A 27,012-nucleotide genomic window follows, 5' to 3' on the forward strand; every position below is an offset into this window, starting at 1 on the left:
TGACCCTCAGGGGAGCCCTGGGAGGACTGGAGAGCCTCCCTCACTGCCTACTGTCCCTGCCTCCTCACCTTAAGATGCCAGCCTAGGCCATTTCTCCAAGGAAGCCTGTACTACACACGGCTTTCCCCAGACCTGCTACCAGTAGCATGCTGGAGGGCGGTGAGCTGTGTTTCAGCTTTTGCTGGTGTCTTACGGCACAGGAACATCACATGGGGGCCAAAGAGAGGAAGACAAAATCCCAAGATGCCCAAACCCTTTCAGAGCTAGTCTTTCACCTCCAGAAATGTTCAGAGGTGACTGCGGGCCCTACGCCCTTCCCCAAATGTCCCACTGATGAACCTAGCAGACTACCGTCTAGTTTTCCTGTAACTCCTGCCATAGTTCTTTCTGAGTATTCATTACACTGGGCAACATTTTAAAAGCACACATTCCATAAGGCAAGGCTTCACACATTCCCAAAGATGAGTGTTCTCTGCTGGGCCAGTCTAGTGTCTTCTATCAAATATCAATAGAGAGCCATCAACCCACCCTGATTCTACCAGCAAGCGGTCAGGCTGGACCCGGGCACCCATGCCCACACCAACGTGATGGTTTAGAGGTAGAACGAAGCACGGAATCACCCCTCGGGGTAGATGGACTGTTCTTATCCACCTACTTCAATGAATCATTTCTAATCGTACCAAACTGAAAATTCACATCACAGGGTTTGAGCATAGCACGAACAGGGTCTCACAGTGCAGTGAAGTACCCACTGATATAAAAATTATAATTTAAACCGCGACTTCTTCAAACACGATGAGACAGAACCAACTGTCCTGTGCCGTCCAGCTGCTGCCCCGACAGCACCACAGCATGGCTGACACCGGGTCAGCTCTGCCGCCGGAAGTGGAGTGGCGTGACTTCGACGTGCCGCGCGCTGGCTGGCGGCACCTGCAGGTTACCTTCCGCGTGCAGGGCTGTCTCTGCACAGCTGCTTCATTAAAAAAAAAATACTACCACGTATTTGAGGCTCAGATTTATAATTTTATAAGGATGAGCCGCAGAAGAAAGAACACAAGTGTGACATGTAGCTTCCTTTCAGGAGAAGAAAAAACCTAGTTGGAAGATAGATCTTTTTTTTTCCCATCTGCTTGTTTCATGTTGATTTTAAAAGTAAACCTGGTAATAGTTTGGAATAAAGACTAGATGCAGCCAGCAGGCCCCAGGAGCTTGGCTGCAAACTGACCTTAGCTCCACCAGAAGCAGAGTCCACTGCCGCCGGTGTCATAGTGGAGGTTCGACCAGGGACTGACTTTGCTCCTGGTCAGAAACAGTGGGGGTTAAAGCACTTCATGTAGGACATTCACACTGAGTTTGCAGAATCTTGACTGTGTCAGAACCACACACCAGCCTCTCACCAACACGTTGCCCAAGCACTCAGTGGACGTAATAGGAAACATTAAACTAGGACTTTTTGGTGAGGTAAAGGCAATTGCACAGAGCAGATGTGGGAGGCGGGGCTCGGCATCTGCCCCATGATCTCAACAACAGGGGGAGCTACCCTGACTTCGAGACTATAGCCACTCCCCCACAGGCCTACTCTCTACTTTGATGACATTTCACAAACAAAACAACAACATGGAAGGACGTCACAGAGAAAAATGCACCTTTTTTTCATTTTACACAAAAACAGTTTCCAATCTTCCGCATTCTAGTGTCAGAAACAAGTTTGGGGAGCCCAATCCTCCAGCTCCCCGAGGCATCGCGTAAGGACAAGGACGCTGGCTGGCTGGCTCTAGTTCGGATGCATTTAGACACTGATTTCAATGGCCCCACGGGAACCAGGAACCATCAAACAGGCACCACTCATCACGAGCAGGCAGCAGGCCACACACGGCTTCAGGCCACTGTACACTAAGGACCTTCCACGGAGGTGCCAACACCTCCTGCCAGGCTGGGCCATGTCACTGCCCACAGAGGTCAGTCCAGAGCTGCTGTGTGTCCTCGGGAAGCAAGAATGGCCTCCTGTGTGTGCCTTCCTCACATCCCTGAAAAGCGGGGCCCGGGTTCCCTTCCGCAACAGGCAGCTCCGCTGTCCCAGAACAGGAAACTGTGACAAGATGTCAGAGGGTCCACTGATGATGTCTGGTCCCTCGCTTTCGAATCTTCGTAGTGTTCCGTGTCATAGGTTCCTTCACAGCACGGAGGTCTGCTGCTTCTGCTGAGAGATGATTATAGCCTTACACCTCCGCCAGGGAATAAATACTAAGTGAAAACAACTGTCAGACAAAGGCAGGTGGGGAAGGGAAGGAAATACACGAGGAGAGATGTTTCTGTGGTTGCTTGCTCGGTGCCTGCTCTCTGGCACAGCAGGGACGTTCCGGGATGGCATGCCGTGCCCTGTGTAGGTAGAAGAGCCTCTGTCCCCAGAAGGAACTCACTTGGCCTCTTGCTTCTCCTGTAGAAGTGGAATAATCGACTCCCACGCCATGAGGCACTGAAACAACAACACGGGGCACGGAGTATCAGCATCGGGTTTCAGATTTCGGGGTCAGCTTCTTAATTCTGCTCTAATCCTGCCGATCCTGCTGGGTGACCTTGTCTAATGATGCCCACATGCGTTTTCCATAACTACCAGCAAGGGAGGAGGTAACAGGTGCTGGTTTTGAACACTTCACCCCCATTTCTACGAAAGGACACAGCGTCTGTACAAGGTCGCAATGCACTGTCCATACTACATGCTCACATCCAGTAAGTGGAAATGGAGTCACTGAAAGAAATTCCTTCCCTTCAAAAAGCAGAGAAGAGACCAGGCTGCGAACCCTTGATGAGGCCCTAGGTTCTCAGCCAGGACGGGGACATGGCTCCAGGTATGGGTGGTGCCTGCATAAGGCTGTAAGTCACACTGGAATGAGTCAGCCACCTGGCTCTGGGGGGGTGGAAACCCGCTCTTCCTCACCAGCCTCACTTTTACTTGTATGGCGGCTCCAGGAGCTCCCAACTGGGACAATGGTGGGAGGGAACTCTGTGTTTATTGTTTCATCATGTCCAACACTGCCATGTATTTTACATTCACTATCAGTAGTCCTCACCACACACACACACACACACACACACTTTATAGATGAGGAAAATGAGACCCAGGAGGTTAAGTAACTTGCCCAAGACACACAGCTAATAAATGGCAGAGGCTCATGACTCCAAAACGAGAGTTCTTCCAACTATACCAATCTCCGTGCACCCCAGGCCCGTAGACAACTTGGGCATTCTCCTCTGAGACCACCCTACTCAGCCGAACTGGTTTTCCCTTTGAGAAGTCTTTTGCAAAGAGGGACGGACAGGGGAATCACACAAGGCCTTTCTTAGAACCGGGAATTTGTGCTGAGTCACTTGGGGATGAATTCAGAGGAGATGGGAGGAAAGAGGCATCCTTAGGTCAAGAGCGGTGAAATCACTCCCTGCTACTCTTTCTTGGTGACTCTGAGGTTGGAGAAGAAGCCGGACGCAGAGCTCACTTTCAAAACCAGAGACCAGGGCGGGGTCCAAGGCATTCTGGGTCCTGCTCTCGCCCTTAAGGATCCTTCTATGTCAGCGATGGATCCAAGGCCACATCAGCTTTCCTTTTAATCCTCAAATGCTTACGCTTTTTCCGACCTTGCATATGTTGCATATGGTGTTCGCTTTGCCTGGAATACTTACTCCCCAAGTCCTTGTCTCTGAGAATCAGATTAAATGCCATTTCCTCAGTTTGGCCTTTCCTGCCCACTCCACTTGCCCCTTCCCGTCCCTAATCTGAATTATGCCCCCAGTAATTTCTCCCACAGTTTCCTGTTCTTTCCCTCACTCTGCAGTGGTGGAATTATTGTACCAATGCAGATCCTCCACCAGACTGAGGGCTCCTTAATGGCAGGAGTCCTGCTGTTTTGTTTATTAATGTGTACCCACCCCTTGCACACGGCAGATACACAGAAAGCGTTTGTTAAATGTACGTAGGAGCCAAGATGAGGTCCCAAGACAGTGACCCTATTTGTGATAGAAGGGAATTCATGAAAATAGCTGTTTTTAATTGTTTTCCCTTGTAATTCTATATGCCTTTTTAAAAGGTATTTAAAGTCTGTTTTAAAAACAAAACAAAACAGGATTGTGATAAGGGGTCTACAGGCTTCAGCAAATAACCAAAGGGATCCATGGCACAATGGATGTGAGGAACCCCTGGAGTTAGAACCACAGCAGGTGATTCCTTTAAGCTGTAACCCCAAGGCCTCCATTAAAGTAACCCCAAACCCACATTAATGTAACCCCAAGCCTCCACTGACTGGGGGTTTCCCTGCGCTAAGGCCTGACTGATTCTGGGAAGCGGCGAGCTGCCAGGGCCAAAGGACACGGTAGAGAAAACCACTTCCTTCAGCAGTGACTGCAACTGAAACCCCAGTGGGGGTTCTGCTCCCCAAATCAGCACCACATCAAGCACAGCTGGGCAGACATGCAGGGGTTGCTAAGAATAAAGTAAAATAGGGAAGGAGCTGGAACCGGCAGGATCCCTAATTCTGGGTTTCTGACAGGCCCTCCCTAAAGGCTCTCTCTGCCTATGGGAAATACTTCCTTAATGAGAGGGCTGTGGTCCTTCGGCGTGCCCCTTACCTTCTCATAATATTGGATGTTCTTGTCAGCCATTCCCATGAGCAGCTGCCGGAAGTCCTGCCTCTTGTTGTTCTGCCACCTCTCCATGTCGGCTTTCAGGTCAGCATTGAAGCACTCCATCCGATCCTGACATTTCTCAACGTCCGCGGGCACCTGAAGGGCGATGCAGAAGTGGGTGTAACTGGTCTCTCATGCCCCAAATTGCTCTGCTCACACAGTTGGGAAGGGCCAAATCACTACATGAAAATGCCATAGACCCACTCTCTCCTCTGGAGGCATTTACCCGAAGGCAGAGCCCATTGTTTTCAGGTCTAAGAAGGAACTCTGAAAGACCACCCTGACCCAAATCTTCAAACCCATCCAAGCGTAAGGGACTTGTGGGAAACACCCACCCCATTTATAAACAGAAAGAAGAAACATGGTAAGCAGAGTCATATATCTTTGGTTCCTGTTTTTAAAATGTAAAAATGTGTGTAGATTTTGCAAATAGCCAGCAGGATTTGGTATTGCCCTGTGAGTTTCCCATGTCCAATAATGAAACTAGAAAAGGTTCTCCCACATCAAGTGAACTATTGCATTAGTTCTGATGCTTGACAATGTCTATCCTCATTAATCAGAGAATTAATTGCAATAATACAACTGTTGGCCAGCTCCCTCTTCTGAACTCTACATTACATATAATCTGGAGACTTATCTATGCTCCCCAAGATAGCAGATCACCAAAAAAAGGAAAAGTTAAAGTTAGGCAATTCTGGGGAAGTAAGAGAAAAATTATGTATGCATGTCAAACGAATATGAAATACAAATTCAAGTTTTTCCTTAAAGAAGACCTTCTCAAAATGGAACAAAGTCTGCATTTCACAACTTCCAGTTTGCTTTGGTGAGTTTTATCCATCCTACACATCTAGACAGAGAACCCAATATTATGAAAAGGTAACAGGAAATTATTACCCTGGTTGCCAAAGCACAAAGCTAGATTCTCTCCTAACTCGAGAGCTCCACTGGGCCCTGATGGTGGCCAGGGGTTCAAGGCGCCCAAAGCTGGGTCAACGCCCACCTGCCAAAAGCTTCCCAACAACAAATAAGGCCTTGTCTACATTTTGTGTGCCGGCTCCTGTGAACCCCAAAGTCTCCAAGCTGTGGGTCATCTTCAGGGTCACTCTTTACCAACCAAGGAATTTTTATGCTCAGGCCTTATGGGCAAGGAGCCAACCCAGAAACAGCAATAATGGTGAGGCCAAGCCTGAGGGAGCTGGACACCTTCAGAGCTTCTAAAAGTGCCGAGGGCATTGGCCATCTGCCACCCAGACCGCTTGGAGATGGCTGCAGGAGCAAGGAAAGGAAAGCAGCCTAGGTGAGGGGATTTGCGAGTGCGTGGCATGGAAACTAAACCTGGGTGAGACAAGGATGAGTCGGAGAGAAAGAGACAGCAAGGCATCCTAGGCAACTCGAAAGGAAAGAACTTTTCTCTTTAGAGGGGGAAAGGAGCCTTCCTCAAAGCACTGAAGCTTCTGGAATTACAAACAAACTTGACTTTTTCTTCTGATGCCATGCCTGAAGTCACTCATCCTTGCCTTTCCCTGCTGACTCACCCATTACTGTTGGCCACCTCAGGGGGGAAACTGAAACAAGAGTGCCCTGGCTTTGCTGCACTGGAGCCATTCCCCCATAAACGTCCAGTCAACTGGCCCCATGGACACCTAGGGGGCCAGGGTCTCTGGCCAGGCCTCAGCTCCCTGCAGGCGCAGTCCAGTTCCCTTATTCCTCTCGTGGGCACTGCTCATTTTAGCATGTGGGTGAGTGAGTGCATGGGAGCAACTTCCTGTTTGCTTAGCAAAACTACTTCAGCAAAGAGGAAAAGTAAAGCTCTGAAAAGAGAACCTCGTTGGGGGGCACAGGGAGAAGAGGAAGGCTCAGTTCTCTGACTGAGGGGAGTTCCTGCACAGGAAAGGGGAGCTGCTCATGGGGGTGGACGCTCTGGTTGACCCACAAAAAGTCAAGTCAGGACTGCAGCTCTGGAGTTTATGATCGCCCCAGCCTGGCTTTAGAAAATATTTTTAACTCATCATTCTCACAACATACTCCCCAGTTGGCAGTGAGGAATATGAAAGTGCTTAGGTCTCTACAGGCAAACTTGTCTCAAGTTGCCTACAATCTACCTGGGAAGATGCTCCCACTGCACTCAGAGCCCTGTGATGAGCAAAATGTAAGGCGGAACTAGAAATCGAGTCCAACTAGGATAACAGATCGGGTTTCCTCGAAGAAATTCCACTGAGGCCACTCTTCAGAGAAGTGTGACAATTGGGGAGAGGGCACTCTAGAGTGACAGTACGTGCAAATGACAGAAGTGAGACAGCACCTAGACCTACCTTGGAACAGCTCACAGGCCACAGTGCCCACCCACAAAGGCACAGAGAGAGAACTCCAGCTGGTGAGATTGGTGGGGGAGGGGCATAAGCCTGGGGCTCTTCCTGAAGGCCAGGTTTTCTGGGGTCCATTTCCCTCATGCCCCTTTTTTTGAAAATAGAAAGCCTTGTGCTTCCTCCAACTGTATAGACAGTTATGGGGCCAGATTTCCAGAGTTCGAATACGACATCTACCACTTGCTAGACGGGTAACTTTGGGCTTCTCTGTGCCTCAACTTCTTTTTCTGGATAATACTCTCCACCTTACAAGGTTGATATGAGGTTAAATGAGATAGAATGTATAAACCCCTTGGTGCCTGGTATATATTAAACACTCAATAAATATTTGCTCATTCTGGTCAGTATCAACATTATAAATCAAAGTTCATTAAAGACAATCTCTCATTTACATAGTTCCTTAGGTCAGAATATTTTATTGAGCTTTATTCCATGTCTTACAAAAATGTACTTTTTTGTTTTCCAAATATAACCTATTATAATATAATCAAATATAGTCTTTCAAACTTCATGTCACTCTTCACCCTTGCTACCCCACCTAAGATTTCTCCAGAGATTGGAGATGAGTCAACACCAAACTCGACTGTCATAGATCATCCTTGGCACCCTGGAACCGGGCAGTGGCTGTAACTCCAGGAGGGAGGGGATAGTTTAGACCAACCTGGTGCAGACAGAACTGACAGACTTGGCCAATTGCACATGAGATATAAGATATAGAAAGTCAGAGAAGAGCCTGAAGTTTCTTTCTAGTCTGGGTGACTAGGGTAGCAATAGTCCACTGTAGGGCTCAGGATAAAGGACAGGACCACAGACCAGATAAAGGCGGTAGCTGCAGCCACGGGAAGAGTGAGACCTGCGCTCCACAAGAGGGGGCTGAAATAACTTAACAACAATAAATAACCTGATTTTAAAAAGAGCAAAGGGAAAAAAAAAGAGCAAAGGACTTGAATAGACATTTCTCCAAAGAAGACACACAAATGGCTAACAAGGACATGAAATGATGTTTCACATCACTAATCATTAGGGAAATGCACATCAAAACCACAAGGAGACCACTTCACACCCATTAGGATGCTTATTATTTAACACACACACACACACACACACACACACACACAGAAAATAAAAAGTGTTGTCGGGAATGTAGAGAGATTGGAACCTTTGGGCACTGTTAGTGGGAATGAAAAATGGCACAATCATGGAAAACAGTGTGATAGTTCCTCAACAACAAAAGATCATTATAATATGATACAACAATTCTACTTATGGGTATATACCCCCCAAAAAAACTGAAGGCAGGGTCTCCAAGATATATATTGAACATCCACGTTCATAGCAACATTATTCACAATAGCCAAAAGGTGGAAGCCTCTCAAGTGCCCACCCACACATGAGTGAATAAGCAGAATGTGGTATATACAAACAGTGGAATATTATTCAGTCTTAAGAAGGAAAGACATTTTTTTATCCTCACTTGAGAATATGTTTATTGATTTTAGAGAGAGAGGAAGGGTGAGAGAAAAAAACATGGATGTAAGAGAGAAACATCAATGGTTGCCTCCCATACACACCCCAACCGCAAGCTAGGTGTATGCCCTGACTGGGAATTGAACCAGCAATCTTTTGGTGTACAGGATGATACTCCAACCAACTTGGCCACCAGGCCAGGGCAAGGAAGAAAATTTTGACACATGCTACAACATGATTGAACCTTAAGGACATTATGTTATGTGAAATAAGCCAATCACAAAAGAACAAATACTGTCTGATTTATATGAGGTACCTAGAGTAGTCCAATTCATAGGGACAGAAAGTAGAATGGTGGTTTCCAGGGACCAGAGGGAGCGGGGACATGCAGAGTTGTTGTTTAGTGGGGGAAGAATTTCAGTTCTGGAAGATGACAAGAGTTCTAGAGATTGGTTACACAACAGTGTGAATTTACTTAACACATTTGAACTGTGCACTTACAAATGGTTAAGATGATAAATCTTGTTATTTTTTGCCATGATTTAAAATTTTTAATATATGAGGGAATAGAAGAGGAGTCTGAGGAAGGGAGGGTCGATGGGTAGAACTCATGGAGAAGCCTACATTTATAGGGCTAATAAAGGAAGCAGCAAAGGTCACTAGAAAAGATGGGCACAGAAGCAGGAAGTGAGTCAGAGAGAACAGAGCCCTAGAAACACAGGGATGGATAGAGGGGTTAGATGAGGGGGAAGAGAAGGGTTTAAAAATAAGAGAATAAGAGGAATTAGGGTGAGCTGCCTGAAATGACTAGCTACTGAAGTTGTCCAACTTTATCAAGAGGAGGGCCTTTGGCATCAGAGGCTCAAGATCATATTCTTCTCGCTTTTGTTTCTTTTAGGACAGTGTTTTTGTGACAATCAGTTCACTGACCAGAAACATCCAGCATTCCTTTTTATCGCAATGTTTTAATTTTCTGACTGAGGTATTGTTAGTTGTGCTATCTTGTGTCTGAAGGATGCTGAGATGGCAATATCCAATGCTAATGGTTGGGTGCTGCTTATCACAAGCCACCAAGAAAAAAAAAATCACCAGATTAGACCTCATAAGGCAAGAAAAACTTCTAAACAGAGAACAAGACTGCATTTTTCTTATCGGGTTCCTTATCTCTCATGAGAACATCCACTACAGGATATGGGTTATTGAAGTGATGAGAGAAGGGTCACAGGGGGTTAAAGCATTTGTGTGTGTTGGTAATGTAAGGCCACACAACATTCACTTTTAAATGTATTGAGTCCTTTCCATGTACCTGGCATTCCTAGGCCCTGATATAAATCCCTACCCAAGTGTCCTTCTTGGAGGTAGGCTGCAGATGTCATATTATCTGCTCCCACAATGATGGTAGATTGAAAAGTCCCCAAAGGTTATATAAAACAGACATGATCCCAAAACCTGGGGGAGAGGGGACGCATGGCTGCCATGGGACAGGTGCCAGGACCAATGACAGAAGCAATTCAAGATGGGATCTTCTCAGCCGCATGCTGCTGGGTGAAAGGCGGGGCGGGGCTTCCTAACGGGCTCTGTGTGAATGACAACAACACTGACCCCAGCCCTCGGGGAAGCCAGAGTCCCAGGCTGCTCACCTCCAGCTTCAAGCAACCGATCTGTTTACCCCAGTGTGCCACACAAACACGTTCATTTTCTATGTGAGCTGTGAGATGAAAAAATGTTGAGGAAACACTGAGATAGGGTCAAGATTGAGAAGCCCTGGGTGCCCTGAAAGAATGCTTTTTAAAAATAAATCTTATTGATTCCACAGAGGAAGGGAGAGGGAGAGAGAGAGATAGAAACATCAACGATGAGAGAGAATCATTGATCGGCTGCCTCCTGCACACCCCCCACTAGGGATCGAGCCCACAACCTGGGTATGTGCCCACGACCGGAATCAAACCTGGGACCCTTCAGTCTGCAGGCCAACGCTCTATCCACTGAGCCAAACCGGATAGGGCTCTTTTTTTTGTTTTTTTTGGTGTTTTTTTTTTTAGGGAGAAAAAGAAACAAACTTCAGAGAATGGCAAGTGAGGAGAGAGAAGAAAGGACACAGGTGAGTCAAGAGCAGATACACTAGAACAGAGGAGACTTCAGATAATCTGGTCATGGCTGAAAGAAGCGAGCAGACACAGAGACTGAAGACCATCAATGGAGTGTTCAATTCTTTCTCTCCCTCAGTCCCTCTGGTACTCATCTATACACAAAAGCCAGGACCCTCCTCCCCAAAGACTGCTGGGAGCTGAGCAGTAGGAATAAAGGGCTCCAACTCTGGAGCAAGACACACTGAGGGCCAATTTCTGCTCCACCACTTGTTAGCTTTGGCACATACACTATGTATGTAATTCCCCTGAATCCTGGCTCTTCACCTGTAAGATGAGAACCACCACACCCATAGGGGTTGAGGCAGGAATTAAGTAAGATAAGGGAGGTGACAGAGCCCGCCTTCTCTGGCTGAGGTGACCTCTGCCTCATTAGTCTGGCTTTCGAACCCAGGCTGAGATCAAGGCTGCTGCAGGGAGAGCTGGAAACCTCAGGCCTGTCTGTCCTCACTTGGCAGAAGTGCCTGGAAACAAGGACACTCACTCAACTAACTCCCGGGTCTGCAGACCAGTCTCTCCAGTCTCTTCGCTCCCATCTACCACCTCAGAGCTGGAGTTCTTGCTCCTGGCACATCTCCACTCACCCAGATCTGTAGTCCTAAGAGCTTTGTCCACAGCCTTGGCGAGGTCTGTCCAAGTGACCCCAAGCTCTCTCTACTTGTGCTCAACCTGAGAGGCAAGAGCTCAGTCCCTCCTGTTTTCTGCTTCCACCCCCCATCACGGGACACACCATCTCACCTCCACACTGACAATGAAGCATGGTAGCAACCATGCTTGGGTAAAAATTGCTGTTTAATATTTTAACCCTGCTGACATGGCTTCTGTTATTATTTGCTTGCTAAAATAATAGAAAAGTTATTTTGATTTTCTGAACTTATATAAGTTATCCGATTTGATTGAATACTCCATTGATTGTGGTTTGAATACCCCCATTGATAGTGATCTTACTGGTCTTTCGAAACACATTCCTCTGCACCTGGAGACCATGACAGCACAATTACTCTAAATGGCCTCAGTGGCTCCAGATAATGTGTTTCCATTGACTCAGTCGTCCCAAGATCCTAAACTATAATTAATCTTTGTAGCTAACTTGCTCAATCTAAGCTTCTGTAACAAACTGCTTTTTGCAAACCAGGTTCCTCATTCCAAACCTCGAGATGTAATCAGTACCCTTTGTGATATTTGCCTATATAAGTCTGATGTTTCGGCCAAGAGGGCACTACGAGATTTGGAGAGCATTTCCCCCTCGTAGTCCCGGCTTTGAAATAAATGTGGCTCCTTAATTCGACTTCTTGAGGCGTCCTTGTGTGATGAGCGGGGTACAATACAACAACACGACATTCCCAAAGCTCCGACACTTGGCAGTACCCAATTCAAGACCACCAATGGGTCAGGGCCTAAAAGAGCATCCCTCCCCCACCCTTTTACCTTTTGAAGATAAATGTCAGATTTTTATAAAGCCTTCTCTCTTGGCATCCCTTCTTTGTTCTTTGTTAAACTAGCCACACTTGACAATATTAGCATTGAAAAGTCAAATGCAGAATAAACTGCAAGTTCCCTCCACGGCCCACCCTCATGTTCACATTAGGGTAGGTATGTCCTGTCCCATTTTAAATGCAATTCCCGCCCCTCTTTGTTTCCAGCAGTAGCACTGGTATCCTCATGGCTTGTAAGGGGGGTCAGATTCGCAGGCTCACACACGCCTGTGGTTCTGACAGATCCAGCCCAAGGCAGCGGCCCCTACTAAGAGCCTATAATTTCTCCAACTTCAAAATTAAGATGAGGCAAGCCAAGCATACGCCATCCAAAGCTTCATCTCCGTCTGCCTGAGAACAAACCACTGCGGAGTCTGCTGAGTTTCCTCAACCTAAACACAAAGCAAAACTTTACATTCTCTGACACTAACATTTCCCTCACTGCAGAGGCCTCCCAGCAGCTGGGGCCACAGGGCTCCCTCCTTCATCCTCCAGACATCCACTCCAGTGTGAAATTCGAAGTGAAGGTCACGGAGGCCCACAAGGCCATTTCCTTCTTCTGGGTGATGGAGAAGTGGTCAGATTTTGCTACTAGTTGTGGCTTCACAAAAATCAACTTTCCTCAGTCTTCAGAGCAACTTTTCAAGATTTCACTTCAAAACAAGAAGCCCCTAGCCCCTCTCCGGGCTTCTGTTAACGTGCTCAGACCTGGACCTTCCCCTGGGAAAACTCCCCATCGTTCCTCTCCTTCCCTCATCCCTGTGATGGGCCTGTGAACAATCTGCTCCCTCAATAACTTACAGCAGAACTCAGTGAGACCTGGGGTAAAATCAGCCCTGACCACTTCCTGATATCTTGACTTTCATCTCACCAACAGGAGCTCTGGAGAGTGAAGCTCAAAACCACATAAAGCAGCCCAGCCGGTGTAGCTCAGCGGTTGAGTATCAACCCAGGAACCAAGAGGCTGCCAGTTCGATTCCTGGTCAGAGCACATGCCGGTTGTGGGCTCGATCCCCTGTGGGGGGCATGCAGGAGGCAGCCAATTGATGATGTTTCTGTCTCATCTATGTTTCTATCTCTCTATCCCTATCCCTTCCTCTTTCTCTAAGAAAATCAATAAAAACATATTTTTTAAAAAAACACACATGCCCTGGCCAGTTTGGCTCAGTGGATAAAGCGTCAGCCTGCAGACTGAAGGGTCCCCGATTCGATTCTGGTCAAGGGTACATGCCTCAGTTGCAGGCTCAATCCCCAGTACAGGATATGCAGGAGACAGCAGTCAATGATTCTCTCTCATCATTGATGCTTCAATCTCTCTCCCTCTCCCTCTCCCTTCCTCTCTGAAATCAATAAAAATATATTTAAAAACAAACAAACACGTAAAACAAAGCACAGCAAAAGCTTTAGCCATTCACTTCCCAGATGTCTGTCTACTGCTGAAGGGTGGTTGGGAGGATAGGTGGTCAGGAGGAGTGGGAAAACAGAAACCTGAGGACACAAAGAAATAATGCCTTAAAAATACGTTTAGACAAAAGAATATTTTTAAGTCATGACCACAAACTCAGCAAACACGTTCAGCATTCCTATTAGAGACAACTGGAACTCGAATGGGCAGCAGAGGTGTGAACTTCTGCAGCCAGCCAGCCAGGGCATAATCAAGATTTAAATGGACCAATGTTCACACCCTTTGGCTCCTGTCTTCACAAAAAAACTGTCCCACACAGGACTAGACATATACTAAATGACAAAACAAGCCTCTGAGAAAGCTTGTATTCAGGCTGAGCAGGCACGGATGCTGACAGAACTATTTAAGTGACATCTTCTAAATATAGGGTCCTCAGCTTGCAAAGTAGGCCAGTGGCGGGACTTGCCATCTCCCTTCCCCTCCCTGGCCAGGAAAAGTAACATCTATATTTACATTTGGGAGCTAAATTGTAAGAATGAAAATTTAAAATATATAAACACAGTATTCTGTGTCATTCCTTTTTTGTTTTTTCATCCTCACCAGAGGATGTTTGTATAATTTTGAGAGAGAGAAAAAGTGACAGAAAGAGAGAAACATTGGCATGAGAGAAACATCAATTGGTTGCCTCCCATACATCTCCCGGCCAGGGGTCAAACCTGCAACCTAGGTACCTGCCCTGACCAGGAACTAAACTTGTAACCTTTTGGTGTATGGGATGATGCTCCAACCACCTGAGCCACCCGGCCAGGGCTCTGTGTCATTCCTTTAAATGAGACTGAGACATGGGCTCAGCAGACAGCACCATGTTCCAGAATGTCACAGGGCCAACCAGACTGGTCAATGGGACAGGCAGCTGGGAGGTAGAGGACAGCTGTGTGCACAGCTGTATTCCCATCATCTCCTCCCTCCAGACACACAGTATAGAAGAGGGTACCTCGCTCTCTGGCCAAGTCCCAGCTGCAAACACCGGGCCACTGATAAGAGTCCCCGGCTTTATAGTTGTACTCTCTGTACTCAGCCTTCACTCTCTTGTGTAGACACCATGGGTGACACAGGACGCAGTGCCACAAGTGTATTGCCTGCCTGCTGCGTCAAGATCTTTGGCATAAACAAATATAGGCAACTTATTGAGATGCTTTGTGCCTTGTTCCCTTGTTCCCTGAAATGGGGAAAGAACAGTGCCTTCCCTCTGGTGAGGGCTGGGGTGATTATGTGAAGCAATACACATACCTGGTATAAAGGTACTGTACAGAGTCAGGTGTGCCATTTCTGAGGTTTGGTTTCAAATTCCCAAAGCCAGTTCTTTCTAGGCAATGAGAACCAAAGCAGAGGAGGAAACCCAAACAAACAGTTCTGTTGTCAAACTATGTCCCTGAAACTGGGGCCCCTGCTATTAATCTAATAACATCCCCTACCCCACCCCTTTTTCAAAAACAAATACACCTTCCAATTACAAACAAAAAGGAGCAGAGTGACATCACAATAGCTGGCAAGGTTCTAAAGTCCATGTGTGACCCCCTGCTGGCTGTTTGACCTTGGGCCTTGGTTTGCTCAATAAAGATGGTGCTTGAACCACATGACTGTTATATGGCATAAATGAGACAATACAAATATAAAGTGCTAAGCACTTGCTTATTAGCTGTTATTGCTCTCGTTTTGAATCCTGGCTGGTGGCGGGGTGAGAGAGACAACAAATGGGGGTGGTACAACAATTGTGAGCCTCCATCTAGACCAGTGATGGCGAACCTTTTGAGCTCGGTGTGTCAGCATTTTGAAAAACCCTAACTTAAATCTGGTGCCGTGTCACATATAGAAATTTTTTGATATTGCAACCATAGTAAAACAAAGACATATTTTTGATATTTATTTTATATATTTAAATGCCATTTAACAAAGAAAAATCAACCAAAAAAAAAAAATGAGTTCACGTGTCACCTCTGACACGCATGTCATAGGTTCGCCGTCACTGACCTAGACCCTGCGCCCTGGAGCTGGACGGCATCGGAAACTAGATCAGTGCTTCTCAAACTGTGTCCTGAAGGAGCACTTTCTGTTGGCTTTTCCCCCAATCCAACCACGCGGTAGTGCTACTGTGCATAACCAGTGTGCAGCTTGCTCCACGTGCAACTCTCCACGCTAGTGTGACACACTCATCCTGAGTGTTCGACACAAATCACAGCACCTCCTCTCAGCTTCTATACCTTCCCGTCATGGATTGAGAATCCTGATCTAGACCGTTCTTCCCCCTTCTCCTCAATCCCATTCAGAGAGAGAGGAACTGGCCGTGGTTAGAAAAATCAATCCCAGGAAAAATCAGAAAACTCAAGCTCCAGGACACATGAGGAGCACCCAGAAATAAGGCCGAAAGAGAGCAAAAGAGGGAATGGCAGCAGCACAGCCCAGCTGGCACTGAGCACCTCCGTGGTCCCCATGTAGGGACAGGATTCACTGGGCTCCAGCGGGGATTTCAGGGTGCAGCCCCAGCAGCCCGCCCTCCCCGGGGGCTCCCTGACCTTGGGGCGGTCCTCCTTTCTCAGAGCCACGGCTTCCAGTTTGGCTTCGTACTCCGCTTGCACTTGGTCCCTCTTCTTCAACACGCTCTGTGGGAGGCAGAAAGGGGAGGCATGTCACACAGAGTTCACAACGGGGCCTCCAAGCCCCAGGGACTGTGTCTTCACCCCCATTCCTCCCAAACCATGGCGCCCAGGCCCAGCCACGTGCTCCTGGGACAGCTTGGCTGTGCGTGACATGCGGCATGGACTCTGGAGGAGGCAGAGTTTTTGTTGTTGTAAACTTGTTTACTAGTATTAATTCATGCAAACATTTTCCAACTGGGGAAGAGAGAGGGCAAAGCTGGTACAAAAGGCCTCCTAAGCCATGAGCTTAGGTGAGAGAGAGATTAAAGACTTATCCCCAAACCAATTCCAGGAGGAAACAATAACCATGTATAGAAACATTTTTTACTATATTTGAAGAAAATACAGTCTTATCCATAATTTTCAAACTGATTTTCTACTTTAAGGAGAGGAGAACCATTCTGAGACAGCTTTCTAGTGAGATAACTCGGCCTGACTCTGAAAGTGACAGGATTCCGGGGAAGGGCAGGCGGGGTGACCAGTGCCCATCCATCGCCATGGTGATGAGAGGACTCTCGGCTGAGAGGATGGCGCTGTGCAGAAATGTGGAGCTTGGCAGGTGACAATGTACGAGGTTTTCTGAACTGTTCATGGAAAAGTCCAAGCCAAGAGAGTGGATCCCTGGCAGACTGATTTGCTCACTGATCCATTAGCCGTTTACATGTCCTCCATGCTAGGCCTGGTATACAAAGAGCCAAGAGGTCCAGTCCCTACCTGAGGGGCTCCGGAGGGGGGAGAGGTGCAGGCACAGTGCGAGGCTGCAGGTGCTCCATGAGCTGTGTGCAAGTCCAGGATGTCTGACAGCGAGCCTGCCAGAGTGCGTGGTAAATGGGCCCAAAGAGAGGCAGCAGGACGGAGCTACAGTGACACACCAGGTGCTCAGGATGCAAAATTGAAGGAGACGCTCACCCATGAGCGTGAGTGTCTCCCTAGATCACGGAGGCCTGGCTCTTCGACTGAGACACCAACAGGCAGACCAGAAAAGCATGCAGTTGACATTCTAGGGAAGCATCTGTTTCATACAAGGGTTTCTCTTTTCTCCTTTTCATAGAATTACAATGGCAAACTAACAGTGGTAAGAATGTCCTTCCCCACTAATTCCAAAGTCATGTTGCTATAAAAGCTCCCAATCTTTCACTGCTCCACAGTATGGGGATGTTCCCGAAGAGTGCGAGGTCGGGCAGGAAGGAGCCGTTTCTTGGCTAAGCTGGGGGTTGGAGGAGCAGCTTGTGTCCCTGACAACGTGCTGAAAGGTGGTGACTCCATGGCTAAGAGCACTCTGGGGACAGCCTTGGAATGGAAATTCAACACCTGGAACCTTAAGCCTTACCCCGAAGTAAGAGTTTATTAGAGATGTGTTTTACCGTGAGAAGAGAACACGAGGTCAAACCTGCAATGGCTTATTTTCCATTGTTTGCCACTCATCTTTCTCCTATGTTCTTGGGAGTTCCCTCCCCACAGTCGTCAACCTTGGACAGAGAGATTTCCAGCACTGCCTTCTAGAATGTTCCACTGCGAAGGGCATGTTCTATAATGTAACACAGTAGTCACCAGCCTCATGTGCTGACTGAGCTCTTAAAATATGGCTCGTATGATTGAGGAACTGGATTTAATTTTTATTTAATTGTATCCGATTTGAATTTAAACTTAGTCACCTATAGCGATTGGCTGCATAAGACTAGAGAACCACAAAACAAAACAATCAGGGGTCCTTTCTGGACTTCATAGAGCCCAGAAAACATCCTAAATGCACTAGTCTGATACCAGCAGCAATAAAAATCACAGTCTCCATCCCAGAGATGTAAGCAGGATGCTGTCCTTGGAGACACACATGTGGTCCCGAGGGGCAATGAGACAGCAGGGAGGGGCTCTAGGATTCTGATCACTGCCACAGCCTGCCTTCATGGGGTGCCTCACACCTTATGGGAAAAAGCACACATATCCAGTCGAGAGGTGGGCACGCGGATGAGTGGCCCCTGTAACACATCCTCGGTCAGTGTGGCCAGAAGGGGAGGGATGGTGAGAGAACAGCCCCAGCGCTTCTCCTCGCCCTGCCCCACAACAGGCGAGGGCCTCAAGATTCAGCCACACTCCCTCCCTGCATAGCTCGGGCCTTCCCTGCCCTCTGTCTGCTCAGTCACTGTCACCCTTGCTTCTCCCGAGGCCAGAGCGCTGCCTTCTGCAGGCTGATACCCCCGCCCCCCACACACAAACACACATCACTGGGCAGCAGGAAAAACTCACAACAATGAAAGCCGCAACCACCCTGCGGGGCTGAAAGGGTACTGTCCCATTTTCTATGGAGAAGGCGAAGGTCCAGTGGAGGGACCGGCTGAGGCAGCCATTGGTTAATACCGTAGTGCTGACTCACCCAGGGTTTACCAGTCTGACTGCAGGCCAATCACAAGAAAGGTGGGGGAACACGTTTTGAAGCAAGAGAATCGGTGTACCACCACCACCCCTGTTCAGACTGGTGGTGATGGTCTGAAAGGACTGGTCTCCCACCCAAACACTGGCTCTGTTGACCACACTGGTCAACCAGCCAGTGGCAGCTCAGGCCTCACCCTGCAGTGGGGTGAAAGGGACAAGAGACCCAGGCGGCACTGGCAGAGTGTCCCCATCACTGAGTGACAGCAAAAGGTACTCATCCTCTGAGCTTCCCACAGAACTTCACAGGGATCTCTGCATCGAGTGACACCAGAAACCAGAGTGGTGGCGTGCGCGTGTGGAGAAACTTTCCCCGGCACCTCCTCTCCACAGCCATCCGCACCCCGTTTCTGTGCTGCCTCAATGCTTCCTCATTCGCCTCCCAGGTGCTGGGGATGCAGCAGAGAACAGAACCACAAAACCCTCTCCTTCATGGAGCTTACATAGAGGGTAGGTGGACAGTACACAAGTAAAATATAATCATGCAGAGCCAGGTGTCGGGGGGAAAGTGGAAGAGGAGAGGGGGGTGTAAAGTGCCCGGGGTTTGGAAGATGACGGGACTGTTCACAGGGTGGCCAGGGAGGGCCTCGGGGACAACGTGACTTTTAATTCACAACATGGAACCAATCCCTCTTGAACCCTATATTTTTTTTTAACCTTGTATTTTTTTTAATGTGGAGCAGCTCATCGTGATTTCAAAGTGTTCCCAGTAATATGGAATTTCACTACCTTATTTTAAAATACAGAGAGGGAAAATGACTCTGTTTCTTTAACAAATAAATTGCAAGGAAAAATAAATAGATGGGGAGGGATTTTGAAAATATTTGAAAAATGTACGGATTTTATTTGGATCCCAATTTGGAAAAAATATATAAAAACAGCATCTGAGACAACTGAGGAAACTGAACACTAACTGGATATTTGAGGAGAATAAAAAAAGAAATTTCTTTAGGTGTGATGATGACACGGTTCTTTCTTTTTCAAAAGAATGCTCGTATTTTAGTGCTATGTACTAAATGTTTTTGTATGAAATAGCATGATATCTGGGATTTTCTTTAAAACAACACAGGGGTGGGTGCTGGGAGTGGGTGGGAGCAAAGCTAGAACAAGATGGACCATGAGTGGCCAGCTGCTGGAGCTGGCTGATGGTACAATGGGGAATTGTTATATTTTCACTCTACTTTGAATATGTTTGAATTTTTCTATAATAAAAGTTAAGCAATGGAAACATAATACTTGTCATCCAAGTGTTTTATCCAGAAACTAATAACAGTCATTATACTACAATGACAAAAGTGTCTGGGAGTTGGATTACAGAAACCTTCTGTGGTTTGGCTTTCAACATCTCCACTGGATTCTTCCCAAGAAAGTGCCACAGTGGTTAGTATCAACAGGAAAGCTCAACACTCCCCTCTCCACCCCCAGTGCTCATGCTCATACCTTCCTCTGGGGCAGCTGTGGGCTCACAAACTTGTAGGGGGAGAAAGAGGCAGTCCAAAACTAGCCCCAATGCAATAGGTGAGCAGCTATTAAAAAAAAAAAAAAAAGAACAACCTTCCCAAGTCCAGGTTTTTAAGCTCCAAAATATTCGGATGCAGGGTGAGAAAGTATATGAAGCAGCAGGGACAGCTTGGCCATGCGTAGAGAATTAAGAACAGAATGGTTCATTCTCTGGTCAGGGGCTGACAGCCCAAAAGACCCCAGAGGAATTCATGTAAAATGAGTGTTTAGTATGAAAGAAAGAAGCTCAAGTGCTAATAAAAATCAAATACCGAACACAGCCCTATAGCCTGTTTCTGGGTGGCTCTCTAGGAGAGCATTTTCCTATAGGCAGGAAAATGAGTCTGACTTGGTACTGGTAACGTCATTTATGATTAAACTAGAGGCACAGTGCATGAAATTCGTGCACGGGTAGGGTCCCTAGTGGCTGCCAGCTGCCAACCAGGGGCTCCCTTCCTGTGGCTGGCCGGCCGGCCCTGTCCTCTGGTCAAACTCCCAGTTGAGGGGACAATTTGCATATTAGGCTTTTATTATATAGGATGATTAAATTTAAGTTGCCCCTTTCAACATGCTCCTTTTACACATTTATCCTATTGAAAACAGGATAACCTGTGAGTTCAATGTTCTAGGACAAAGTTGGTAATATTGGAACCATACATTCCTCCTAATTTTAAAAGATAGTTGTTACAGAAAATTTGGAAATTAAAGAAAAATGTAGAAGGGGTCAGGGGAAAGCATCCCTAAATCTCATCTTTCAGGCACAAGCAGTAGCACATTATGTCTTCACTTCTCATCTCTTATCTTGAATGACTTCTTTGATGCTCTCCAACGTCCGTTTTCTCTTTTTGGCACTTCTGTTAGTTATTCAGATGTTGAATTTTATAGTCTAGTCCTCTTGTTTTCATATATTTTCTCTCCAATCCTCGATCTGTTTTTTCAGTTCACTTTATATGTGATTTCCTTAATTTTTTATTCTAACTCTTCTATTGATTTTTTTTTCATTTCTATAATGATCTTAATTTCCATGTACTCTTTGTTCTCTGGGTTTTAAAAATTCTTGATTTATGGCTAAGATATCTTTTTTCTTTTTGAAGATATTAATGATTTCTTTTCCTGGAAATTTTCCTCTCCCTCAATGATGTTTCACTCAATATGCTTTTTCTTCTTTGTTTTTACTTGATATTCTTTTTTTTAAAATATATTTTTATTGATTTTAGAGAGGAAGGGAGAGGGAGATAGAGACATCAATGATGAGAGAGAATCATTGATCCGCTGCCTCCTGCACGCCCCCCACTGGGGATTGAGCCCACAACCTAGGCATGTGCCCTTGGCCAGAATCGAACCTGGGACCCTTCAGTCCGCAGGCCAACGCTCTTATCCACTGAGCCAAACCAGCCAGGGCCTTGATATTCTTATTAGAATGTTCTCTTAAATAGTTGGTGGCTTTTGTCTGTCTAACAAGCTGAGATGGAAACACTGAAAACCTGATTGAAAGCTCTCGGCACATCGAGGGCTTGCTGACAGTTCTCTGTAGGGACTCTGCTGGGTCATTCTGTTGAGGATCTGCCCCTCCCCTCCAATATCAGTATCTCCCAGTCTCTTCTCCTGGCCTGTCCAGATATTCAAGAAAAGGCTCTTCTAATCCTTGCAGGGAAGGTATAAGGCCGAGAGCCAAAGTCTCAACATTCAGTAACATTTTAATTAACATCCTGATTTTAGGACTTTTGTCCCTACCTCAATTGTGTCCGGTGACCACAAACTCTCTATTTTACCCCCTCCAGAGAATTTACCTCCAGTTCTGCCATATGGGGAAGGAACCGTGGCTTGGGTATGAGCCGTGAGAAAAGAATCAGAAGCTCTAACTTCTTCTGGGCTCCTAACATTCTTCTAGTCAGCTCCACCTTTCTGTTAGTCCCAGAGGTTCTTGGTGCTCCCAATTCTTGGCCTTTCTGAAAAGTTCCACAGTGTAAACTTGGTGGCTTCTTAGTTTTACCCCACAGGGAGCTCCGAAGGCAGCTGGTTTGGGTTGCCTAAGTCCCTCCTCACCTCTACATTTGCTTTCTAGTCCCCACTTGTACTGATGTTGCCTCCCCTTCTATCACTCTTTGTCCTTACAGGTGTATGGCTTTTTTAAAAAAATCATTCTGGCCCTAGGTGGTTTGGCTCAGTGGATAGAGCGTCAGCCTGCGGACTGAAGGGTCCCAGGTTCAATTCCAGTCAAGGGCACGTGCCTGGGTTGCAGGCTTGATCTCCAGTAGAGGATGTGCAGGAGGCAGCCAATCAATGATTCTCTCTCATCATTGATGTTTCTATCACTCTTCCCCTCTCCCTTCCTCTCTGAAATCAATAAATATGTATATATATTTTTTAATTTTTTTATTTTTTAAAAAATATGTATTTTTTTATTTCAGAGAGAAAGGGAGAGGGAGATGTAAGGTCTGGGGCTGGGAAAATAGGGACTTTCCCGATCCCACCCGCTGAGTTGGACAAACAACCCAGAATGACCGAGCCATAGTTGTGCCAACTTCCTGCTAGACAATAGCAGCCACCCTGGGACCCACCGGAACGACCAAGTCACAGTTGTGCTCACATCCTGCTGTGCTAACTTCCTGATGGACAATAAATGACCACCGGAGACTTCTCAGGATGGCCAGGGTGCAGCTGTACAAACTTCCGGCTCATAAATCACCCGCCACAAGCTACTTCAGATAAACCTGACTGGTCCAACAGCAGCATAAAAAATCTCTGCCAGGCATAGGCGGGTGTGACTCCCCGGGCCTGTGCCCCCAGACCGCGGGACCTCACCGGAGAGCTTTCAATAAACGCGATCTTTCGCTCTTACCCTGCTTGTCTTGGTCAATTTATTGGCTTCGGTCAGATTAAATCTCACATCTCAGATTAAATATGACATCTTGGTGCCGAAAAACCCGGGAGGTCTACCATGCCTTTTGGCCAGGACCTCCCTGATCGGACCAGCCGGCCTCCAAACCGATCTGCACCCGGCGGTGAGGTAAGCTTCCGCCCGTTCTATTCAGCGTTCTTAGGGACCCCTGTCTGGTGTCGCACCGGGGAGCCCTCCTGTAAGGTATCCCAGGGATGTCTTCCCCAGACTTGCCGCTCCGGTGGGGACACCCCCGAGATGGCCTGTCCCCTCGGAGTTCTCTCCCAATCGGGACGCCTGCTTGAGAGACCTCTCCCACCGGGACCTGAATCAGTATGGGCAGCAATTCCTCCAATCCGGGCTCCAAAACACCCTTAGGGTGCGTTCTTTCCAATTGGCGCGAATTAGGGTATGATCAGACGGAACAGAGAAAGCGACGCCTCATCCGATTATCCACCAAAATATGGCCTCGCTACGCTCTGGACAATGGCTCCGTCTGGCCCCGGGACGGCACTTTCGATTTCGGAATCTTAACTGACCTAACCCATTTTTGCCAACAAACAGGTAAATAGCCCGAAATCCCTTATGTTCAGGCCTTTTGGTACTTCCGCTCTCGCCCCCAGCTCTGCATGACCTGCTCTCCCACCCAAATTCTCCTCGCTAAAACAGACCCGAAAGCTCCGCTCCGCAGGTTCCAGATCAGCGACCCGTGGGCGACTCGCCCCCCGGCGGAGCCAGAGGACTCAGCACTAACCATTCCGCCCCCGGTCCCAGCGCCTCCACCCGTCCCCCGTTCCCGAACCGCTCTACCCCCCACTCCCATCTGCCTAAATATGTATATTTTAAAAAAAATCATTCTGGTGTCATTTTTGTGCAATTTCATGAATAAGATTAAAAATGTATTCAATCTGCTATCACTAGGAATCTCACAGTTTTAATATTACACTTTCTAATTTTTAAAAAACATTTGAGATCACGTACATTTCTATATCCCACTTTTTCATATTTTCAAGAAATTAGGGCCTCAATCTATAATCACTTTTGTTTAGGAAGGAGAGTTTTTCTCTCCCGACTCAATCTTCCAGGAAATCTCTTTAGTTTTTGAAAAGCACCAGAACTGGTCAACCTAAAGCAGCAATTTTCAACCTTTTTCACTTCATGGCACACATAAACTAATTACTAAAATTCTGCGGCACACCAAAAATAGGTATAATTTTGATTCAATCACACTGGACAACTATTATTGTGTTGTCTGTTGTCATTTTTTAATTTGACAGTCTAAGGGAAAAGAGGTCAGTGCCCCTGACAAACTAGTCAGATATTGCATGCTTTACAAATTTTTGCAGCACACCCGGTGAAAATCACTGACCTAAGCATCAACTAATTACTTGACTTGTTAGCTCCACCTTGTGGCCCCTGAGGGGAAAGGCGGCAGGCGGAAAAAATCATCTTACAATTAAACAATTGGCATTTGAGTATCTCTAACTAAAAGATGAATTCTGTCTTTAAACCCAAATTTATGTATCCACATGAGACCTCTAATCACGATCACTGATGACGTCCATATGATTAAGTCCAATGGTTGCTGTTTATCAAGGTCCTCCTAAAAACATTTGGCTTTACAGAGGTAATCCTCCACTTTTTTTCCTCCTACTACACTGACCAGTCCTTCTCAGGCTCATTTGCTACTCGTCCTCCTCCTAATTATTGTCATGCCTCAGGGCACAGGTTAGACTGTTAACCTCAATCTCATCCCTAGATGATCTTCCCAACTCTCACAGATTTAAATGCCATCTATGTACAAATGACTCCCACATTTCTATTCCCACTCTGACGTCACTACGTTAATGACTAATAGGCATTTTTTAATTCAACCTGGCCAAAACAACTTGATTCCCAACTTCCCAATCCATTTCTCCCAGACTTGTCCTGCTCAATAAACAGTACCACTGTCCTCCCAGTTGCTGAAGTCAAAACCCAGGAGTCATTCTCAATTCCTGCTTTTCTTTCTTTCTTTCTTTCTCTCTCATTCTCTCTCTCTCTTTCTTTCTTTTTGTTGATTTTAGAAAGAGAAGGGAAAGGAAAGAATGAGAGGGGGGAAAGGGGAAGAGGGAGAGAGGGAGAGAGAGAAACACATCGATTTGTTGTTCCACATATTTATGCATTCATTGGTTGCTTCTTGAACGCAGCCTGCCCAGAGATCGAACCCACAACCTTGGTGTATCAGGACAATGGTCTAACCAACTGAGCTATCCAGCCAGGGCAATTCCTGACTTTCTTACTTCACATTAATACAACAGCAGGTCTACTTGGCCACCTCATCCAAAATATATCCCAAATCCACCCACTTCCCCATCACCGTTTAGTGTAAGCTCTGACACCTCGGTTATCTGCCACTTGGCTACCTGTGACAGTCTTCTAAATGGTCCCTACCTCCACTCCCTCTTTCTACAACCCATTCTCCATACTGCAGCACTAGTTGTCTTCTTAAAGGAAGAACTATATACTGTCATCCCCTTCATAAAACCAGATAGCTTCCCTTTTATTCCTAACTAGAGGTCCGGTGCATGACATTCATGCACTGGAGGTGGGGTGGGGGGGTCCCTCAGCCCAGCCTGAGCCCTCTCACAGTCTGGAATCCCCGAGGGGTCCTTAGCGCTGCTGCGGAGGCGGGAGAGGCTCCCGCCATTGCCAATGCACTTGCCAGCCATGAGCCTGGCTTCTGGCTGAGCAGTGCTCCCCCTGTGGGAGCACACTGACCACCAGGGGGCAGCTCCTGCATTGAGTGTCTGCCCCCTGGTGGTCAGTGCTCGTCATAGCGACTGGTCGTTTTGCCATTCGGTCAATTTGCATATTAGCCTTTATTATATAGGATAATAAAATCCTGACTCTTACCAACCATGGCCTTTAAAAATACAAATTCTACTATATGCCCTGGCCCCTATCTTGCCCCCTCCCACTTCCTCCCTTGCTCATTGGGCTCTACTCACACTGGCCTCTCTGACCTGCAAGGACACGAAGCTCATTTCTGCTTTAGAACTTTTGCACTGCCTATTCCTTCTGCCTAAAATGCTCAATCCTACATGTCATTTGAGTCTCCAACTGAAGCCTCTTCCTCTGTGTGGCTTTCCCTGCCACCCACTCTTCTCTCATCTCACCCTAGTCATTCACCCACACCTCTGAGATAAGCAAGCTCTTGGACTTGTACATACACCTATCTCTTAAAAATAACAAGTTACATGACGTACTATAGTTATACAGGGTGGGACAAAAGTAGGTTTATAGTTCCCATGGAAAATAAAACAATAATTAATGGATAACAATACAAGAATAAATTCTGTTTCATGTACTCACAATTGTAAGCCTACTTTTGCCCCACCCTGTATATCTGTAAATATTTCAACTTCACCACATTGTCAAATTCAATTAAATATTTGCTGACCACCTTCTATGAACTAGACAGTGTGGGAAACAAGATGGCCTTGCCCTAACCTTCTTAAGTAAAGCTTTTCCAGCTCTTGGCCTGGTCATAATGACACCAATATTTAAAAAGCATTGACAGAAATTTGGTAAAAACTCTAAGATATTCTCTCCTAGCCCATCACTAACCTAATTACATTTTACACACGCACCATGTATAGAATGTGAAATTCCCTCTCAGTACTCACCTGCAAATGTCTACAGGGATTTAACTTGAGTCCTGGGCACCACGGTAACTTTGTTATCCCTCCTTCTCGGGCACTGTTCACTCCCGCTTCACAGCATCCTTGGAATACTCGTTTTCAACCATCTCTCTAGTACGAGATGTCCCCATTGTTCACTGAACATTGTGCACCTGTTCCACAGGGCCTGACAGCAACCCTCCTTTTTGTGTGCTTTCTCTCGACCTCCAAAGGGAACAGAATGTCCCTAAACATACCTGAACTCAAGGAGAGACAACTGAAACTTGGCCTTGAAAAGCGAGCTGATCT

General features: G+C 46.7%; 1 protein-coding gene across 1 annotated transcript in view; it reads right to left on the reverse strand.

The window, feature by feature from the left end:
* Positions 1 to 1,628: 1,628 nt before the first annotated feature.
* SNX30 (sorting nexin family member 30) overlaps positions 1,629 to 27,012 on the reverse strand; it is a 92,838-nt gene continuing 67,454 nt past the window's right edge. Inside the window, 3 exon segments of the mRNA XM_023753223.1 lie at positions 1,629 to 2,476; positions 4,621 to 4,773; positions 16,111 to 16,197. Of these exon segments, the coding sequence (XP_023608991.1) occupies positions 2,417 to 2,476; positions 4,621 to 4,773; positions 16,111 to 16,197 (300 nt within the window). The 3' untranslated portion in view covers positions 1,629 to 2,416.

The sequence above is a fragment of the Myotis lucifugus genome, unplaced genomic scaffold (assembly GCF_000147115.1).
Source record: "Myotis lucifugus unplaced genomic scaffold, Myoluc2.0 scaffold_43, whole genome shotgun sequence".
In the NCBI taxonomy this organism is placed as follows: domain Eukaryota; kingdom Metazoa; phylum Chordata; class Mammalia; order Chiroptera; family Vespertilionidae; genus Myotis; species Myotis lucifugus.